Below are 19,842 nucleotides of genomic sequence, written 5' to 3' on the forward strand. Positions count from 1 at the left end.
GATATAATGACTGATGATATATAGATATAGTGACCGTTGATATGGAGATATATATAATCACTGTTGATATATAGATATATTGACCGTTGATATATAGATATATAATCACTGTTGATATATAGATATAGTGACCGTTGATATGGAGATATATATAATCACTGTTGATATTGATATATAATGACTGTTGATATGTAGATATAATGACTGATGATATATAGATATATAATCACTGTTGATATATAGATATATAATCACTGTTGATATATAGATATATAATCACTGTTGGTATATAGATATATAATCACTGTTGATATATAGATATATAATCACTGTTGATATATAGATATATAATCACTGTTGATATTGATATATAATCACTGTTGATATATAGATATATAATCACTGTTGATATATAGATATATAATCACTGTTGATATATAGATATATAATCACTGTTGATATATAGATATATAATCACTGTTGATATATAGATATATAATCACTGTTGATATATAGATATATAATCACTGTTGGTATATAGATATATAATCACTGTTGATATATAGATATATAATCACTGTTGATATATAGATATATAATCACTGTTGATATTGATATATAATGACTGTTGATATATAGATATAATGACTGATGATATATAGATATAGTGACCGTTGATATGGAGATATATATAATCACTGTTGATATTGATATATAATGACTGTTGATATATAGATATAATGACTGATGATATATAGATATAGTGACCGTTGATATGGAGATATATATAATGACTGTTGATATATAGATATATTGACCGTTGATATATAGATATATAATCACTGTTGATATATAGATATAGAGACTGTTGAGACTCCATCTGTCGGTTTGCCCCCCCCATCATCAGCTCCATATGGTGGAAGAACAGAAGGAGACGGAGGGGGAAGGGGAACAGAAACATCCGTCCCAGCTCTTTATTTCTTTCTTTCTCTCTTTCTCTCACACACATAATGATCTGATAGGTTAACCCTTTTGTGTCCGTCTCTCTCTCTCTCTCTCTCTCTCTGTCTCTGTGTCTCTCGCCCCGTGTGGGTTTGTTTTGCTGATGTGTGGCTGGAGGCGGTGCGTTTCTCTGCTCTATTGTCCTGATCTCTTTAAATGATTTCTAAACACTCGGTTTGGCAGCATTGAAGCACTTTTAATGGAAATTCATATATCATTTTAAACAAAGACAGGCCGGGCTTTTAAATCAACTCTGTGTGCCTCAATGTTTAACGTTTTGGGGGAGTAAACCTCTCTCAGATGGGTTTGGTTATATTCTCAGAGTCGGCACATGTATTCACAACCAAATCAGCCCAATGTTTTTTCATGAGATGTTTAGGAGAAATCACTTATATATTCATATACATTTTCATGTCAGAAAGCTTATAAATGACCATTTCTGTCTGTAAAGGTTCTTGAGTTGCATTAAAAGTTATTGATGTTTCATTATAGATAGATAGATAGATAGATAGATAGATAGATAGATAGATAGATAGATAGATAGATAGATAGATAGATAGATAGATAGATAGATAGACAGATAGAGAGAGATAGAGAGATAGAGAGATAACTGTCCAATCAGAATCAAGTGTGCCAGACTAAACAGTAAATATTTATAATTTTTGATTGGTAAATATACATCATAATTTGATACAATAATAGCAAAAATAAATGTGAGTTGAACAAGAACATATTCAAATTGATTTCCATTATGGTCTTTGTGTTTGTGACTTTAATGTCTCGATCTATTTTCATGCGAGTGCATGTTCTCTGTGGCGAAGCTATGATTAAATATACCAGCATGCAGTTGTTTGTCCCTCTCAGTTTAAAGCATTTATCACAGTTTATTAGAGGTTTCAGGACAGCGTGAGATATGTCAGATGACAGTGACGTCTAATAGCTGTAATGAGTTTTTCCTCTTTATTTGAGCTTTATGAGTGTGAGAACAGGTGGCAGTCAGAGGAAGCTGCTCATTTGCTGTTAGCAGATCAATATTGATCCGCACGGATATCTCAGAGCTAACAGACCCGTGTTCTCTTCCCCACGGATCGCACCGCAGCTGTGTGTTCACTGTGTGTGTGTGTGTGTGTGCTGGACTCAGGTGAAGGCAAGGATGTTTTCAATTCAGTGACTAATAACCAAGAGACTCCACACCTGAGACCGCAAACAACACTCGTAGTTTCAACAGTTTTGAATTGAACAATTTTTTATTTTATTTTTCAGTTATGCATAATTATTCATAAATGCATAAAATATGCATAATATGCATAAACACATAAATAAAACAGTAATGTTTTTGCATAGATGCAGGGCGGCCAGTATAATGCCAGTTTATGCAAAAAAAAAATTATTCAGTAAAATGTAATGATATGCACACACTGTTGCTATTACTGATTATAACTGATTATAACCCCAAAAACAATCTGTTTCCACCTTGATGTGAAAATTAAGCCTAATGTAAAAATAGGTTGGACCAACATAATTTTTTTTTTAATTTGAGTAATTTAATATTAAGTAAGTTAAACATACTAGAGTAACATAACTTGACCTAAACCAACTAAATTGTGTTGACCCAACTAAACAAATTTATTTGGGATGTACTCAAATTCAATAAGGGTAATGAATTCATTTTTTTGTGTGTATTTACATCAAGTTAGAAAAGGACTTTCATCATATTATAAAAGAAAAAACGATTATATCAAACTTATTAAGTATTTTTACCTTGCTGGAGAAATCAGGTTATATTTACTTACAGTTAAAGCTTGTTTTTTCAGGTTGGTTGAATTCAGTTATAATCAGTAATCTTAAAGAATTTATTTCATCTCAACAAAACCAGTTATTGTAGATTTTACCACACGAAGTACATTTTCGAAGTTGAACTGACAATACATATTTTTTTGCAATGTAAAATGATACAAATGGTTATTTTACACAATATTTTACAAAACAAACGTTTAAAATTGAAGTTGATAATTATAATATTACAACAAGCTTTATTGATAATCTCAAAATTGCCAAATATTCCCGGACTGATCAGTGTGGTCTGGTGATATATGGATCTGTAAGTCTTAAACTTAAAAAATGTGTTCAGCTTTACTAGTGAAACTCTCTCTCGTCTTTCACAAGTTAAGCTGTAGTTCTCCACAGGTGTGCTGCTAATCTCTGCTAACAGACGGGTTTGTGTATATCCTACGGTATGGCTCAAACCCAAATTGCTGATCTTCCTGTTTCTCCCGCGTTCCCAGTTCCTGACTCCCAGGGAGGAGACAGGTGTACAAAAAGATGGCACATGATTTTTCAGTCAGGCATTAAGAGGGGCAGCCTGAAGGACCCGGAGCAGGGCTCAGGTGCGCTCGCAAACCACAAGATTTGTCTATGTTTCCGTGCGTGTGTGCAAAAGTGTGTCGCACCTGTGACCCCTGCGCTTTCGGTGAGTGCGTCAAGATGAGGATTTTGTTTGAGTCTCACAGTCACTATAAAAGCTCATTTAAAAGAGAGTGCAATTAATAAAACACGCTTAAAGAACACAAATGTAATTGTTCTTTAACAGTTTATTTTCTTAATGCAAGATATAATTGCTTTTTTCCCTTGACTTGAAAACATTATTATTTTTGCATATGAGATTCATTGCAGTAAATGTAATGAGCCTAACATGCAGAATACAATGCAATTGTCCTTTACAATGCAAAATATAATTGCTTTTTTTTTTCTATTTCAATGCAAAAACATGATTTGTTTTATTTTTAAATTCTTTATTTATTTAATGCACTTCACAACTCGAACAAATCGAGTAATGTATATTTGTAACTGTATATTTTACAGTGGTATAAGTATATAAACATTGACGACACAACATTTTAAAGGATTTCTGTACAATTGGGCTGAACTCTTCTGCTGTGTGTCGGACTCGTTCAATATGTCGTCTGTTTATCGCGACTGCAATGAAACGTACGCATGAAGCGCTATAACAATCCCATTAAAAACCGCCTTACTTTTCATTGTTAAGTGGAGAGGCCCATTTAAAAACTATACGGCGTAATCCCTCACGGAGAAACGCATTCACTGCATTAGTTTCCCATGAATAAACATTAAACAAAACACGCTTTTCACCCAGAGAAGCCCCGTCCGTCTATGAAAAGTCGTCTGGTAAGAAGCGTTTCATGACCTTTGACAACTCGATCTGTGTGGGTCTATTAGCCGCCTTTGTAAAAGCGTTTTCAGCGGTCTGATATACTCGAAATGAGGCCGATAGCTTCTCTCACGGCTCTTTCAGAACAACAGCACCTCTGATCTACGACTTTTGGGCCTGGTGGTCCATTGAAAAGCAGAAAGTATGCGTTTAGCCCTTGACGTCTTTTGTGAAGCCTAGTTAGCAAGCGTGAAATGGCCCGATTCTCCATTCAATGATCACCCTTTCTTTCCCGAGGACAAAACCTGGTTCATTTGCACTTCAGCTGTCGGGACTCCACGGTTCTTAAACAAGGGCAGAAAACATCTGGTGTGCACCAGAAAAGGAGATGATGGGTTTAGGAAGGGTGTGTGGAGGGTTAAGATTAGAAATCTATGCCACTTTTAGAGGTTTGGGGCTCAATTGGATTGTCGAGGTCTCTTTAAACATGAATTGCATATCAATGCATGAGACACATTGTCTGCATTTGTGTGCTTAGGAATATCCAAATTCATTCGTTTGCATTTGTGCTTCTGTTAATGATTGTGTAAACGATGCACTTGTGGGAAGTTGACGAAATGAGAGGATAGCAGAGTTGACCGAATGAGATCTGAGATGTTCTTATTGGGTTTTACTGGAAATCTCAAACAGAAACCTTCATGATTACAAAGAGAAGAAGTGATGTGTCAATCTCCAGCTCACTGTCTCTGTCTCTGGTTTTCAGACAGTGCAGAGAAGAACGTTCCTGCCATGCCCGGATCCCCAGTGGATGGAAAGACTCATTCCAGACCAACCGTCTCCGTCATGCCTCCTCTTCCCTCCATCAATCCCAGCGGACCTCGTCCGGCAGCGTTCTCCACCACAGCACGTGAGACTCACTCAAACCTGCATGCTCTCATTGCCATTAGTGTGTCCCATATGATGACATACTACCATTTTCACACTATTTAAATTGTTTGCATGCATGAAAAACCTATTGCACGTCAAAATTTGCATTATGTAGTATGCAGTATGCAGTGTGCACTTGACCTTCAATTTCCAGAGTTATGAATAAACCAGAATTGATTAAAGCCTAAGTCATGTGACAGCAATGTGGCATACTAGTTGTTTGAGATTTCCATTGTGAAATCATGCATTTTGTACTATTTTTAGTAGGTATATACTGTATATAGTACATACTGAGAAGTATTCACTCCTAATGATAAAGGAGATTAAAGTTTACATAAAGTTTATTAAAAGCTGATGAATCGGAGACTGAAGCTATAGTTATTAAATGTTTATTAAACTGGAAAACAAAAAAGAATTTCAATGCAATTTAGTTAATATTTACACAAACAGCATGTGACCTTTGTGTATGTGTGATAGGATTTCTCTTAGTACATACTCAAAACATTCCCTGTCACCAGCAGACCATTTACATTTAATTATTTAGCATGCTTTTTTTATTCAAAACAACTTAAATGAGGGAAAAGCAATTTAACAGCAGGGAAAATATTAAAAATGTTTGTTAAATTGAAATAAAGCTAAAATAAAATAGAATTATGACACTAAAAATCAGAAATTGAATGAAAATCTAACTGAAATAAGTTTAAATTGAAGCACTAAAATTACTAACTGGAAATAAATAAATACTAAAACTGGAAGAAAAAAATTAATAAACCTTAAACTAAAATTACAACTGAAAACTAATAATAATAATAACTAAATAAAACTAATAATAAAAATAAATAATTATAAGAATAACTATAAATATAAAACAATAACTATATAATACTAAAATAATGTGTTTTCAGGTCATTCCTAACATTGCTATGATTATCCGTGTCTAACCACATTCTCTGTTTATGCAGTGACCAATGGGATCAATCATTCCCCACCGATGCTCAACGCCGTCCCTTCTCCGCCTCAGCGCTACAGCAACGGGCCGTCGTCATCATCTTCCTCTTCACTGGCCAATCAGCAGCTTCCAGCGACCTGTGGCGCGCGCCAGCTGAGCAAACTGAAGCGCTTCCTCACGACTCTACAGCAGTTCGGCAACGACATCTCGCCCGAGATCGGAGAGAGCGTCCGAAACCTGGTGCTCGCTTTAGTGGTACGTCTATTACATACATTATATATGGTTCGGTCAGATGTGGAACTGGTTTACTAGCGATGTCTTTTTTTCCCTATAGAATTCCACCGTCACCATTGAAGAGTTTCACTCCAGACTGCAAGAAGCCACAAACTTCCCCTTGAGGCCCTTCGTCATACCATTCTTAAAGGTAAATGGGAAATAAAGGAATAAATTGTCATTTACTCGCCCTTGTGTCATTAAGTTATGAAAATGTTTAGCCTGGGAAAACCCAGACAACTTCAGGCAAATTTAGATTTGCTCTGCAAGTAGTCTGGCAAAGAGCTCATTCAAGCCCATTTCTAATCCGTCGAAATCGCGGCACCAATCAGAAACGTTGGGGCGGGCTTTACACGATGACGATCGCTCTGATTGGTTTTAGGTCTATCCAGTTGCGCCCAGAGGCATTTGAGCGACGTCCATTGGTGAAGCGCACCAACTTTTAAATGCATTATTATATTCAAATTGCAAACACATGAGGACAGTCTCCATGAAAGACTCACTGGCAGATGAACGTGCTGCTACATTTCTCTCCGAAACGGTAGGAAATTAAATTAGATTTAATAGAGGATTTTAACTGTGACAAGATGATTGACAGGGCAGTTTACGTGACAGGACGCACGCGAAAGATCCGTCCGATAAAGATGACGAAGTAGTATGTCCCAGAGCTTGCCTACTTTTTTGCTACACATTCAAAAGTAAATACCTTTTCTTCACAAAAAGAGTACATACTTTTATGGCGTAGTGTAACTTAGGGACGCAGCATATGGCTTTACACGGTGATGATCGCTCTGATTGGTTTTAGGTCTATCCAATTGCGCCCAGAGGCATTTTAGCGACCACCGTTGGTGACGTCCCTTTGGAAATGAGTTATTAATGAAGCTTTGCCAGACCATAACTCAGTTATTACTGAGAATTGTCTGGTTTTAACCAGGCTAGAAAACGTTATTCTGAACGTTCAAAATGTCCTGTTTTTTTAAACGTTTCAAAAACCAAGTTATGCATTCCATTTCATTATTCTGCAAACATGGGAATGTTACTTTTGAATCTTCTCTGGACATTCCGAAACAAGTTGGACATTGTAACATTTAAATAGATGTTAGACGAGCGTTCAACTAAAATGTTTCAGAAAAACAAATTCCATGAACGATGTCTAATATTTGTATGTTTTAAATGTTTTAAAGATCAGATAACTTCCCAGAAAACGAACGTTCTATTAACGTTACCGGAAGAACTTTGAGAGAACCTTGCTGGAATGTTAGACAAAGTTATGAGAGCGTTCCCTCAAAAATGACATTAAAACACCATAAAAGCCAATAAAACACTCAGTTTTGGGGATTTTAGTGAATCCCTGGAAGGATAAAACATGCATTCAATGATTTTAAAGTGCCATGCAATGAGAGGGATGCTGAACAGAGAAAGTGGAAGGTATCTAATATTTCCTTCGGTGATTTATGGAGCCAACGGAGACTTCCGAGAATTCCAGGCGGTCGGAAGTGTGAAACACGACTATAAACCGTTGCAGGTTGTTTTTACGGGGGCCTGCGTAACATATGGAGCTCGGCAGCGGTTAACACAGTTGTCCGGGAATATTTGCTGGCGCAAAACAAGAGAATGTGAATGACAGGCAGCATATGTGAGAGGAGGGCAAAGTTAATCATGAACAGAGATGTTTGTCGTTCTCGTAATAAAAACTAGAGATTCTTGTTCTCTTTTAGAAAACACTTGAAAGCATTCCAGACCCTTTTTCTTCGGGTATCATGTTTAATATACACCATGAACACGGAATTGTTATGATTATCACCAGTACTAAATTATTTTGTGATTGTGAAGGCATCATCATTAGTAAATATGACCAATATAACTAAAATCAGAATCATTTATATAATTTAATACAAAGCACAGTGATGCCAGCCGCATTTATCCATGTTTTATTTACTGAAAGCGCATAAAATGCTGTGTGTGAATCATTTTTGTTGAACTGGTTTATTGAAATGATCAAGCAAAAATGATCAGATTTGTTCAAATGAATTAGACTATGCAACACTAAAATTAGTGTTCTTTAGGGCCGTGACGCACCAAGTCGATGGTGAGCGTCTTTCGGACTGTTTTTTTCCCGGTGTGTTTCACACGTCAGCTCTAGTCGGGCAACATCTTTGACAGTATTTATGTATAAGAGGAACAAAAGGGGGCCTAACACAGAGCCCTGAGGAACTCCATAATTAACAATTGTTTACTCAGAGAGAATCCCATCAATGTCTACCCTCTCTGAACTATCCCAGACATGTGTAAATTACAATATCAGACTTATTATATATTAGACTATTAGTCTGTTAGTTTATCAAACGAGTCAGTGCACAAGAATAAAAGTTTTAATTTTACGTCATCCTAGTACATTCACGACACACGTTCATACTAGATTACTTTTTAGTGGTTGTGAAGTAATTACTTATTCAAAATAAGTACCTACTTATTTCGGAAACTGGTTTCCCTTTTTGAATGACGAATATAGACTATTGATACCTGTTGATAGTCGTTTCCTTACACATATGCTAGTTGACAGTCGCCTGTAGTCTTTGCGGTGTCATCTTTCGTCACCGCTAGTTTGGTGTGTCCCGGTCTTTACCGAGAGAGAGAGAGATGTGTCAAGTAATTTATGCTTTTGAAAGGGTTTACTTGAGAGAGTATTTTCCCCTTGTGTTTGCCAGATGGTTCTGATATTCTTCATATGTTCACATTAGTAATCAATCTCACATGCTCGTCATCATATAAGAAACGGAGCGCTGGGTCTGTTTTGTTTCATCTGGGCGATTGTTTCTCATCCTCCTGTGGCTGAAGTGTTTTCATACGAAAGATTTATGGACTATTTTGACGAGATGTTGGTGAAAATTGCAGTCTGGAGCTTTAATAGCGAGCAGAACATGCAGTGACGCTGAGCAGACGCCTCAGGCTCAGGAGTTTTCATGCACATCGCGGCTCCTCCGAGTCTGTCCAGGAAGAAATCTTTTTGACCTTTATCTCCACTCTTATCAGGAAAAATGCAAAAAATGCACATTGATTAGTTTAGACCACTTAAGAAAATGCTTCCAAAGTGGGTTCCCGGCAAGCAATAGCCGCCATTTCACCGTCTCGGTTAACTATAGACCCGATATAGTCCGGCTATGAGTAACCCACTTCTAGACAAAATAACCTCGAATTTGGTAACATGTCATTTTTGCCAAAACAACTTGTGAGATGTTTGATATTCCATCATGTAAGCAAAGTCAACAGTGATTACAAGGCGTTTGGTTTCATTTCTTTGACATGTTCATATTTTAGATGACTAGTCTATTCTTGGGTGATGGTTAGACGTCTATTAAATTTTCACTGACAGCCCAAATGTTGCCTTGTTTTAGCCTAGACGTCTGGGCTGTGTTTGGACGGCTATTAGACGTCTTTTAAACGCAAAATTGCTTGCTGGGTTTGATTACTTGCAATTTTCCATTTAGTTGATGCTTGTTATGCAGCCAGTTTACTGTAATCTGTCCTTCACGCAGGCCAACCTGCCTTTACTGCAGAGAGAGCTTCTTCACTGCGCTCGGGCGGCCAAACAGACTCCAGCGCAGTATCTGTCCCAACACGAACACCTCCTGCTCAGCACCAGTGCCCCGTCTCCAGCCGACTCCTCTGAACTCCTGCTGGACCCCAACGACAGCAGCAAACGTCACAGTCCTAACCGGTATGAGCGCACGCAAACATGCTCTGAGAAAAACACCTAAAAATAAAGAGCCATGGCAGAACTACATTAGTAGTTATGGTACCAGATACTACTATACTTACAATATCAATATACAGTAACATTTGAAGTGGATCAAAACCTTTCATCAAAGTTATACAAGAATTTTGAGCAATACCCTGTTCTTGTCTTAGGACAACTTTGATGAACTTTTTTGATCCACTTCAAATGTTGAGTACTATATTTATTTATATATATATACAAAAAAAATTGGTGTAGAAACTATTTTTGCTCAGAAATTGCTAGTAAATTTCACAATTAATGGCAAGTAAGACATTGCATTTGAAGTAGAAAGACTGAAATAGTATTTTCTTGTAAAACGTAGTCTTTGCTTTATTTACAACTTCAAAAAACCATTTAAGTTATGGTATTAGATAGCATTATACTTTATGGTTATTCACATGCCATGATGGAAGGTACCTCAAAAATTCCATGATATTAGTGTGACAAGAAACATGGTCCAAAAAATGTGGTATTTCCATGGTACCTTGACAAAAAAACAAACATTTTATACCATGGTTTATAAGAAAATGTGAACATTTCCATGATATAATATCCCAAAAACATGGTATGACCTAAAACATTTATTTTTCGAAGTTGTAAATAAAACTAAGATTTTTATGTTTAACAAGAAAATACAATTTCAGTCTTTTAACTTCACAATTTTATTCAATGTGTTACTTGCCGTTTCTTTGTAATTATTAGTGAAATTCAATAGCAAATTCTCAGTGAAATTAGTTTCAAAGTAAATCCTACACTCATTTCTTTTAGTGTTATGAAGGATTATTTATCATTGTGCTTTGCAATATAACATGATGGAACTGAATGGTTACCATATTCATATACCATGGTATTTACTGCAAGGTACTTCACCAAAACACCCTGGTATTGTCATTGTACAGGTCCTCCAAAAACCATGGTTCTTATGATGTTATTATTTCCTCCAGAAGTAAAGAGAATGGTTTTCACGAGCGGCCTCCCGCCTCCCTGGAACCTCCAGCCAAACGGATCTGCACCATTAGCCCCGCCCCCAGACATAGCCCCGCCCACCCGCTCCATCTCCCCGCCCAGATCCACCCGACTCCGCCCCCTCTGCAGCACTACGCGCTGGATGACATCAGCACACCTCAGCTGTACCGAGAGCCTCACCGAATCCTGGAGCTGAGGGAGCTGAAGGACAGGCCACGACTGCCAGGTACTTGCTCATCCTTCCCTCGGGTCATTTTGACCCGGAAATCATTTTTGTAGAATTGGGTGTTCATCGGAGGACCCCAGGACTTTTGTCGCACTTGAACCACAAATACACACACACATTTTTTTTAATGGTTTCAAGGAGTTTTGTGGTTGAAATTTAAAAAAGTAACAAATCCTTCCCTCACGGGTCAATTTGACCCCCATTGGAATCAATGGAATGCGTGGAATGCTTCAGTACACATAGAAAAATCATAATTTTAGGGCTTTCGGGTCATTTTGACCCGCGAGGGAAAGATGACGGTTTTAAAATATTAGTGAATTTCTGACGTGGTTTTGTCGTCATTTCCAGGCAGTAACGGAGGCTACCGCGAGGAACCTGTAGACCACAGACTGACGGAGAGAGAGTGGGCTGAAGAATGGAGACATCTGGATCATGTGAGATTGCATTTATTAATAATTCTTACAAAATAAAGTACTGTGCTGATTCAAATGTTGACTACTGTATATATATATATATACCTCATGTACTAAATGTCTCTGTCATCTGTATGGTTGTAGGTGCTGAATTGCATTGTGGACATGGTGGAGAAAACCCGTCGTTCGGTGAGCGTTCTGCGGCGCTGTCAGGAGTCGGACCGCGAGGAACTCAATTACTGGAGGAGACGCTCAAACCCACACGACGACGTACGCAAGAACGGGACGACATCAGGGAACGTCCCCTTCACCAAAACACACAGTCCTCTGTCAGCAGAGGGAATAAACACAGGTGAGTTTAGTGTTCAGAATCATTTACAGCACCAACTGTTTGAACTTTGGCCCCTTTTTATCGCTGACCTTTCAAAGCACAGCCAGACTTTGAGAGATGCATTTAAATTTAAGCTCATTTTGCAGAGCTTAAAGAAGAAGTTCATTTCAGAATTAAAATTTCCTGTTCATTTACTCGCCCCCACGTCATCCAAGATGTTCATGTCTTTCTTTCTTCAGTCGAAAAGAAATTAAGGTTTTTTAAGGAAAACAGTCCAGGGTTGTTCTCCATATAGTGACTTCAATGGGGTCCAACGGGTTGAAGGTCCAAATGTGAGTTTCAGTGCAGCTTCAAAGTCTCGACACGATCCAGCCGAGGAATAAGAGTCTTATCTAGACAAACCAGCGGACATTTTATAATTTTTTTAAAACATTTATATACTTTTTAACCACAAATGCTGGTCTTGCACTAGCTGAGATGCGCCACACATTACATAATCACGTTGAAAGGTCAAGCGTGATGTAGGCGTAAGAACAGACCCAGTGTTTACAAATATTTAAACATCCAGGATACGCACAAGAAAGGACCGTTTTAAACAATAAACTCACACAAAGACATATAAATATGTGTCATTCAACATACAAACACTTTTGAATGGTCCTCCTTCTTCACACTTGTGAACACTGGGTCTGTTCTTCCTCCTTCGTAACTTCAACGTGATTACGTAATGAGTAACACATCACAGACTAGCATTTGTGGTTAAAAAGTTTATAAATGTTCATTTTTTTTATAAAATGAGTGATGGTTTGTCTAGATAAGACTCTTAATCCTCGGCTGGGATCGTGTAAAGACTTTGAATCTGCACTGAAACTCACATTTGGACCTTCAACCTGTTGGACCCCATTGAAGTCACTATATGGAGAAACATCCTGGAATGTTTTCCTCAAAAACCTTCATTTCTTTTCGACTGAAGAAAGAAAGACATGAACATCTCGGATGACGTGGAGGTGAAAAAATTATCAGAAAATTCTAATTCTGATAAATCCTTTAAATCAACTTCCCCCTAGTGGAGGTGATGGTGAACTACAGTAATAACATCACCTAGTTACTCATGCTCTCCTAACAGACAAAGCCGTGTGTGTGTGTGCGTCTATACGAGTGTATTCTGTGTGTGTGTGAGCCTGCTGATCGAGCAGGTGTTGTGTATTTGAGTCCAATCTGAGGGAATGTCGTCTGAAACGCTGCGCTCCTCAACGCCATCTGTGACCAAACGCTGCCCAAGAATCACGAAGCGCCCCGTCCTCTCACATGCTTCCACATCCGCCACTCCTACATGGTTCTGATGGTAATATATTTGTTTTTCTCGCACGCAGACTCTCAGAGGGATCTTCCCCTGCGCTCCGGCTCTGGCTTCGTGCCTGATGAGATATGGAGGAAAGCCGGTAAGGGCGGAAACCCAGATGCACCCTGGGAAACCTGTTTTCTCCCCTACCAGCTGTCTTGTTTTTCAGTAATCACACTTTCAGAAACGAAATAAGTTCTTTGTTCAATATTTTATATTGTTTTATTACAAGAAAACGCTATGAAACAATGCAAATATGAGATGGATTCAAATTCTCATTATTCATCTCAATTCGGTTTAAGTTTTGTCCTCACCTGATAGTGTCAGTGCCGTCAAATCGATTATATTACTGAATATTAAGTCAAGTCAAGTCACCTTTATTTATATAGTGCTTTTTAAAGTGTTTCAAAGCAGCTTTACAGAGATAACAGGAAAATAATGCAACAAAATTTGTTTCTAGAAGAAAATAGCGTCAGTACAGCTTAAGTAAGTTCAGTGATGGTTCATTTTTGTTATTAACAAGTTATTAATTTAGTTATTATTTAGTTATATATATCATTTATTTATATATATATAGCCGCTCTGGAGAAAACAGTGATGTCATCGTCTAGCTCAGTTCAGTTCTCATATAATGGTGCCAAAAAAAACCCAACTTTTTTTTATTTCAAATAGATATGAAAAATTATTTTGAGTTACTACTTGGGTTGAAAAAAAGTAAAGCAAAACGCACTAGGTCTCTATGTGAAGCTTTTATGCTATATATATGATTATCTCATACCTGTTCTTTTTTTTCAATTTTTATTATTAATAAAAAATTTTTTTTTATTAATTATTATTACTATATTATTATATTTATTAATTATTATTTAATTATTATTATTATTTTATAAATTACACTGTATATTTTCTTTTCCTATTTGTTGTAGTCTATATTTGTATAATATTTTTACACTATATGTTGGATTATCGTCATGTTTATTATTTGTATGTGACCGGCATTCAATAAATAAATAAAAAATCTATCTATGATCATTTTTATCAAGCTTGTATGTTTATGTTCAGTTATTTCACTTTAATGGCAATGAAAATGACCTATTAATTGTCATTAAAGTGAAATTACTGAACCTAAATATACGAGCTTGATAAAAATGATAATTCTAGAAGAAAATTTCAGAGGCTTTTGCATCTGAACTCTTCATATAATGATGTCAATGCTGGCAGATCAATAATGTTGTTGAATATTAAGTGTTAAATGTAAATGTAAGTGTTTTTTAAACCTCAACCAAGCAAGCTAAAGGCGACTGATTCATTCCTGTTGTCAGATCACACATAACGTTGATGAATACGTGGTTTGTGTCCTGCAGAGGAGGCGGTGAACGAGGTGAAGCGTCAGGCGATGGACGAGGTGCAGAAAGCCGTGGCCGAGGCCGAGCAGAAAGCCTTCGACATGATCACGGTCGAGAGAGCCAAGATGGAGAAAACCCTCGCCGAGGCCAAGAGGAAAGCCACGGAGGACGCCATACAGGTCATCAACGAGCAGGAGGACTCCAGCGAGGTGAGAGTCACAGCAAACCTTCCTCAACTCAACCATGAGCTGCTTTTGAAGCTTTACATAAACAGGGAACCAGTAACAGCAATACGAGATGCTGAAACAAGACTTCACATTACCCTCATTCCTAAGTCATACGTGTTGTACTGAATACGTAAATAAAGACATGTAAACGTATGAATACATAAACGTGAGGAACGAGAAAAATAAATAAAATTTACTTGATAAGAATGCATACAAATTATACATACATATACATGTCATATACGTATATATACACACATACTTAAAGAGAAACTAGATGTACAAACATAATTATACATATGTGCAATACTTATACTTACTCATCCATATATACGTATACACACACGTATATACATTCATACATCTATAGCCACGCATATTCACACACTCCTACCATGTGCTTACATACTTGCATAACCCACTTACATCTATATTCATACACATGTACGTGTAAAAAAAAAAAAAACTTTAAATAAGTAAAAGAATATATGAATGGAAAGAAAAACTGTAAATGATGCTTCGGGAATATTCAAACTGGGTCATTCGTTTCTATGCAAATGAGGCTCATTATTATGCAAACATTAGTGCTGTTTGCCTGACCAAATCAACATTGCATTATTACTGCCCACAGAAAGCTAAAGCTAAATCAAAAGTGGGTGCTAAAATAACTAATGTTAATATTAGCAGGCATATATTAAATATACAGACATTACATTATTAAATAAAATATTAAATGACAATATTATACACTATTGTTCAAATTTTTAGGTTTTTAAAATGTTTTTAAAGGCATTTTTGATCAAAAATACAATAGAAACAGTAAAATATTGTTACAATTTAAAATATCAGTTTTCTATGTGAATATATAGTAAAGTGTAATTTATTCCTGTGATTCAAAGCTGAATTTTCAGCATCATTACTCCAGTCTTCAGTGTCACATGATCCTTCACAAATCATTCTAATATGATGATTTGATGCTCAAGAAACATTTATGATTATTATCAGTGTTGGAAACAGTTGAGGACATTTTTGAGGATACAGTGATGCATTGTTTTCAGGATTATTTGATGAATAGAAAGTTATTATAGAATAGTTAGAATATTTTGTAACATTATAAATGTCTTTACTGTCACTTTTGACAATTTCAAAAAATAAACAATAAATAAACTTATATATATTTACTGTATTTTTATAAAAGTCTTTACTGTCACTTGTAATCAGTTTAACCCTCTGGTCATTTTTGACCGAAACATTTTAAGTTTTATTTTTTGTGTGTGTGAATTTTTTACTTCATCAGAATGGATGAAACTTGTTAGAGGGTTTTGGCACTTGTGAACACACACAAAAACAATTATGGATATGATTCGATATGATTAAATGGTTCTGAAAACGATAATCTGCCAAGTGTCTTTATAAAGAGATCAAACTTCAAAGCATTCAAGATTTCTGACAGTTTAAGTTGGACATTTTATCTTCAGGTCTATGCTCAAAAAGTCAATAAATGGATTATAACTGATGCATAAATATAATTCAGTACCATAAAATCCCCTAAAAATACAAAATATTAAATAAAAACTAAATTCGAACTAAAATATAGTACAATCACGCACACAGTACCAGAGGTTTAATGCATTTTTGCTGAATAACGATAAAAGTGTGAATTTAATATTTATATTGTAATGTTGGTAACAGGTTCATTAGTTAACATTAGTAACTAACATGAACTAACAATGAGCAATACATTTATTACTGTATCTGTTAATCTTTGTTAATGTTAGTTAATAAAAATAAAGCTGTTCATGTTAGTTCACAGTGCATTAACTAACGTTAACAAACACAACCTTTGATTTTAATAACTTATTAGTAAATGTTGAAATATGAACTATGATTAATAAATGCTGTAGAAGTATCGTTCATTCTTAATTCATGTTATCTAATGTAGTTAATAATGAACGATATTGTAAAGTGTTACTGTAATGTTTAATATTGTACTAATGGCCATAACTCACGGTGATTAACTGAGCTGTCTCTCTCTGTGTGTGTGTGTGTGTGTGTGTGTGTGTGTGTGTGTGTGTGTCAGTGCTGCTGGAACTGCGGGCGTAAGGCGAGCGAGACGTGCAGCGGCTGTAACGCGGCGAGATACTGCGGATCCTTCTGTCAGCATAAAGACTGGGAGCGACACCATCTCATCTGTGCCCCGGGACTCCAGAACCAGCCCAAACCCACGTCCCGAATCCTGGCCAAAGCCCCCGACAGCGGCCCCGTCCCGAGCCCCGTCCCGGAGAAAACCTCCCGAGCGTCCACACCGTCCACACCAGCATCAGACGCCAGCGCACACTAGCACACACACACACACACACACACACACACACACACACACACACCGGGTCATTCAGAAGCGGGACGTTCAGACACTCTTCTGCCAGTCTTTGGTGCAGATCTCCTGTGATTGGCTTCACCCACACAAACTGTTGTCAGTGTTACGTCTGTTTGCTTGTTTGTTTCTGTGCTGGTTCTGTACATATTAATGAATTAATTTTATTGCATCAAATTAATTAATGCACACATATTATACTTGCTTGAGTTCAGGCGACACTCTCAACATCTCTGCCTCGGTGGGTTTAGATGTCCGTCACAGCCAATCCACATGCTGGAACACTAATCACACACACACACACACACACACACACACACACACACACACACACACGCGCACACTCTGTCACACACACACACACACATATACTCATACACACTCTCTCACACACACACACACACTCTCTCTCACGCCTATAAAAAACGTGTATGAAAACCTTCAGAGCGGATAAGAGCGACCGTTTCAGTCCAGAAGCCGGATTTTCACACACACTTCTGCGAGTGTATCCGACTGGACGACTGACATGTGTTTTTGCATCTTTTGCCGATTTGGTGCAAATCTCCTGTGATTGGTTTCACCCGCACAAACCGTTGTCAGTGTTACGTCCGTGTGTGCGCGAGTGTGTTTCTGTACAGATCAGAGCAATATAAGAGTGATGACTTCACCAAAGCGGTCAGTGAACGCGTGACATGTTCATGTGTCGCTGTATCAGCATTATATGACAGTTAGGGATGCACAATATATCGGTCACCATATCGGTATCGGCCGACATATTATCATTTTTAATGTTATTATTATCGGCTCGATAAGGAAATTTGGTCGATATATCGCTTCGAAAAGGAAAATACAGTGCGAGTCTGTCATATCGGCTAATGAGAACATTATAATTGTGTGTTTGGGACATGAATTTTAATGATGAGAGTTTTGTTTTTGTAATCAGGCTCTCGAAAATATATACAAATTTGGATTTAGATTTATCGGCCGATATATCGGTTATCGGCTTTCAAATATAAAGAATTATCGGTTATCGTATCGGCCAAAGTTTTCATATCGGTGCATCCCTAATGACAATATTATCAGAGTTTAGATGGAGAATCGTGTGTTAAACACGGCTGGTCTACAATCATCATCTTCCTGTGACTGATCCCACATATATGATCCAGCGAGCTGAACCGGTCTGTGCTCAACATGCAAAACTCGACAAATCTCAGGAGGATATGTACATAATTTGATGTAGAGTCAAGAGTGAGTCTGTTTCCTCTTCTTTTCTTTTCTCTCCACATTGACGTCTTCATTACCCGTCTCGTACGGTACACGACATGTTGATTTATTTTTTCATGATCAGAATGTGTAAAATATAACGGTGCAAGAGAATCTTTATTTTGTGAGCTACTCTGTGACATTCATTTTTTTCCTTTGAGAATTCTTGAATATTGGTATGAAGTAGATATTAAAAAATAAAGACATTAACATGGCATTGTGTTTGTGAAGGTCGGATTATGGTTTTGATCGTGTGTGTGTGTGTGTGTGTGTGTGTGTGTGTGTGTGTGTGTGTGTGTGTGTGTGTGTGTGTGTGTGTGTGTGTTTTCGTTTTTTCTATGATATTGAAAATGTGGAAAGTCTGTTGAAAAAATGAAGCACATCTTTACAGGTTATCTGTTTAATACTAATTATAAGGTGTATTGTTATTGCACGGATTTTATATTAATATAGAATAGAAACCCCTCATAAATGTCGGGTAAGAAGCATTTACTGTAACTTATGCTAAAATATGACATTTAAAGAAGAGTTTAGAAGATTAAAATCCAATTTAGTTGCATATGAAAAACTAATTCCATATAAGAAATAAATAGTCCAACATATAATAAATTCACACATCGCTATTATAAACATTTAAACCTCAAAACTGGGGTGAATAAATCACTAATGTTGATTTTCAGATGGGAAATATTTTAGTCTCATGAGAGATAGGGACACTTTACCCAATTTTACCATGTTTACTCGACCCTCAAAAATTATGGAAAAACAGATTATTATTATCGTTAGTAATGCCTAAATATGCCATCATTGTACCATGGTACCGTCACAATATGAAAGATTCTGAAAGCTGTTTACACAATGTAATCCAGCATGGTTTTACAGTAGGTATAGATGTTTACAGTAGGTGTTGTGAACGATGTTCCTCCACTAGATGGCAGAAACACACTGGCTTTCTCAGATCTAGTCGTATGGATTGACTGAAGTAAAGGAATTGGTTAACACACACACACACACACACACACACACACACACTCATCCTCACAAACATCTCCTCTGTCATCATGATACTCTAATAAAGCTGCTTGTCATTTAAGAGTGTTTTGGAACAACACGACTTGATTAAATGTAGATTAAATGACAGTCACGCAACACAAAACTCAGTCTGAATGCAACACCACAGATTATACTTGCTTGACTTCAGCCGACAACTTTCAACATCTCTGCCTCAGAGGGTTTAGATGTCCGTCACAGCCAAT

At 36.9% G+C, this 19,842-nt stretch overlaps 1 protein-coding gene across 3 annotated transcripts in view; it reads left to right on the forward strand.

The window, feature by feature from the left end:
• The window catches only part of cbfa2t2 (CBFA2/RUNX1 partner transcriptional co-repressor 2), a 41,361-nt gene extending 22,560 nt beyond the window's left edge, over positions 1-18,801 (forward strand). For 2 of the 3 annotated variants that reach the window (XM_082136408.1, XM_082136410.1), the window contains exons 2-11: positions 4,935-5,078; positions 6,061-6,302; positions 6,382-6,471; positions 9,857-10,038; positions 11,043-11,290; positions 11,639-11,724; positions 11,848-12,055; positions 13,408-13,476; positions 14,741-14,931; positions 17,030-18,801. In XM_082136408.1, the coding sequence (XP_081992534.1) occupies positions 4,935-5,078; positions 6,061-6,302; positions 6,382-6,471; positions 9,857-10,038; positions 11,043-11,290; positions 11,639-11,724; positions 11,848-12,055; positions 13,408-13,476; positions 14,741-14,931; positions 17,030-17,290 (1,721 nt within the window). In that variant the 3' untranslated portion in view covers positions 17,291-18,801. The remainder of the gene's footprint in view (positions 1-4,934; positions 5,079-6,060; positions 6,303-6,381; positions 6,472-9,856; positions 10,039-11,042; positions 11,291-11,638; positions 11,725-11,847; positions 12,056-13,407; positions 13,477-14,740; positions 14,932-17,029) is intronic. The other variant, XM_082136409.1, reaches the window with a different exon arrangement.
• Positions 18,802-19,842: the final 1,041 nt, after the last annotated feature.

The sequence above is a fragment of the Leuciscus leuciscus genome (genome assembly GCF_965113295.1).
Source record: "Leuciscus leuciscus genome assembly, chromosome: 14".
Classification (NCBI taxonomy): domain Eukaryota; kingdom Metazoa; phylum Chordata; class Actinopteri; order Cypriniformes; family Leuciscidae; genus Leuciscus; species Leuciscus leuciscus.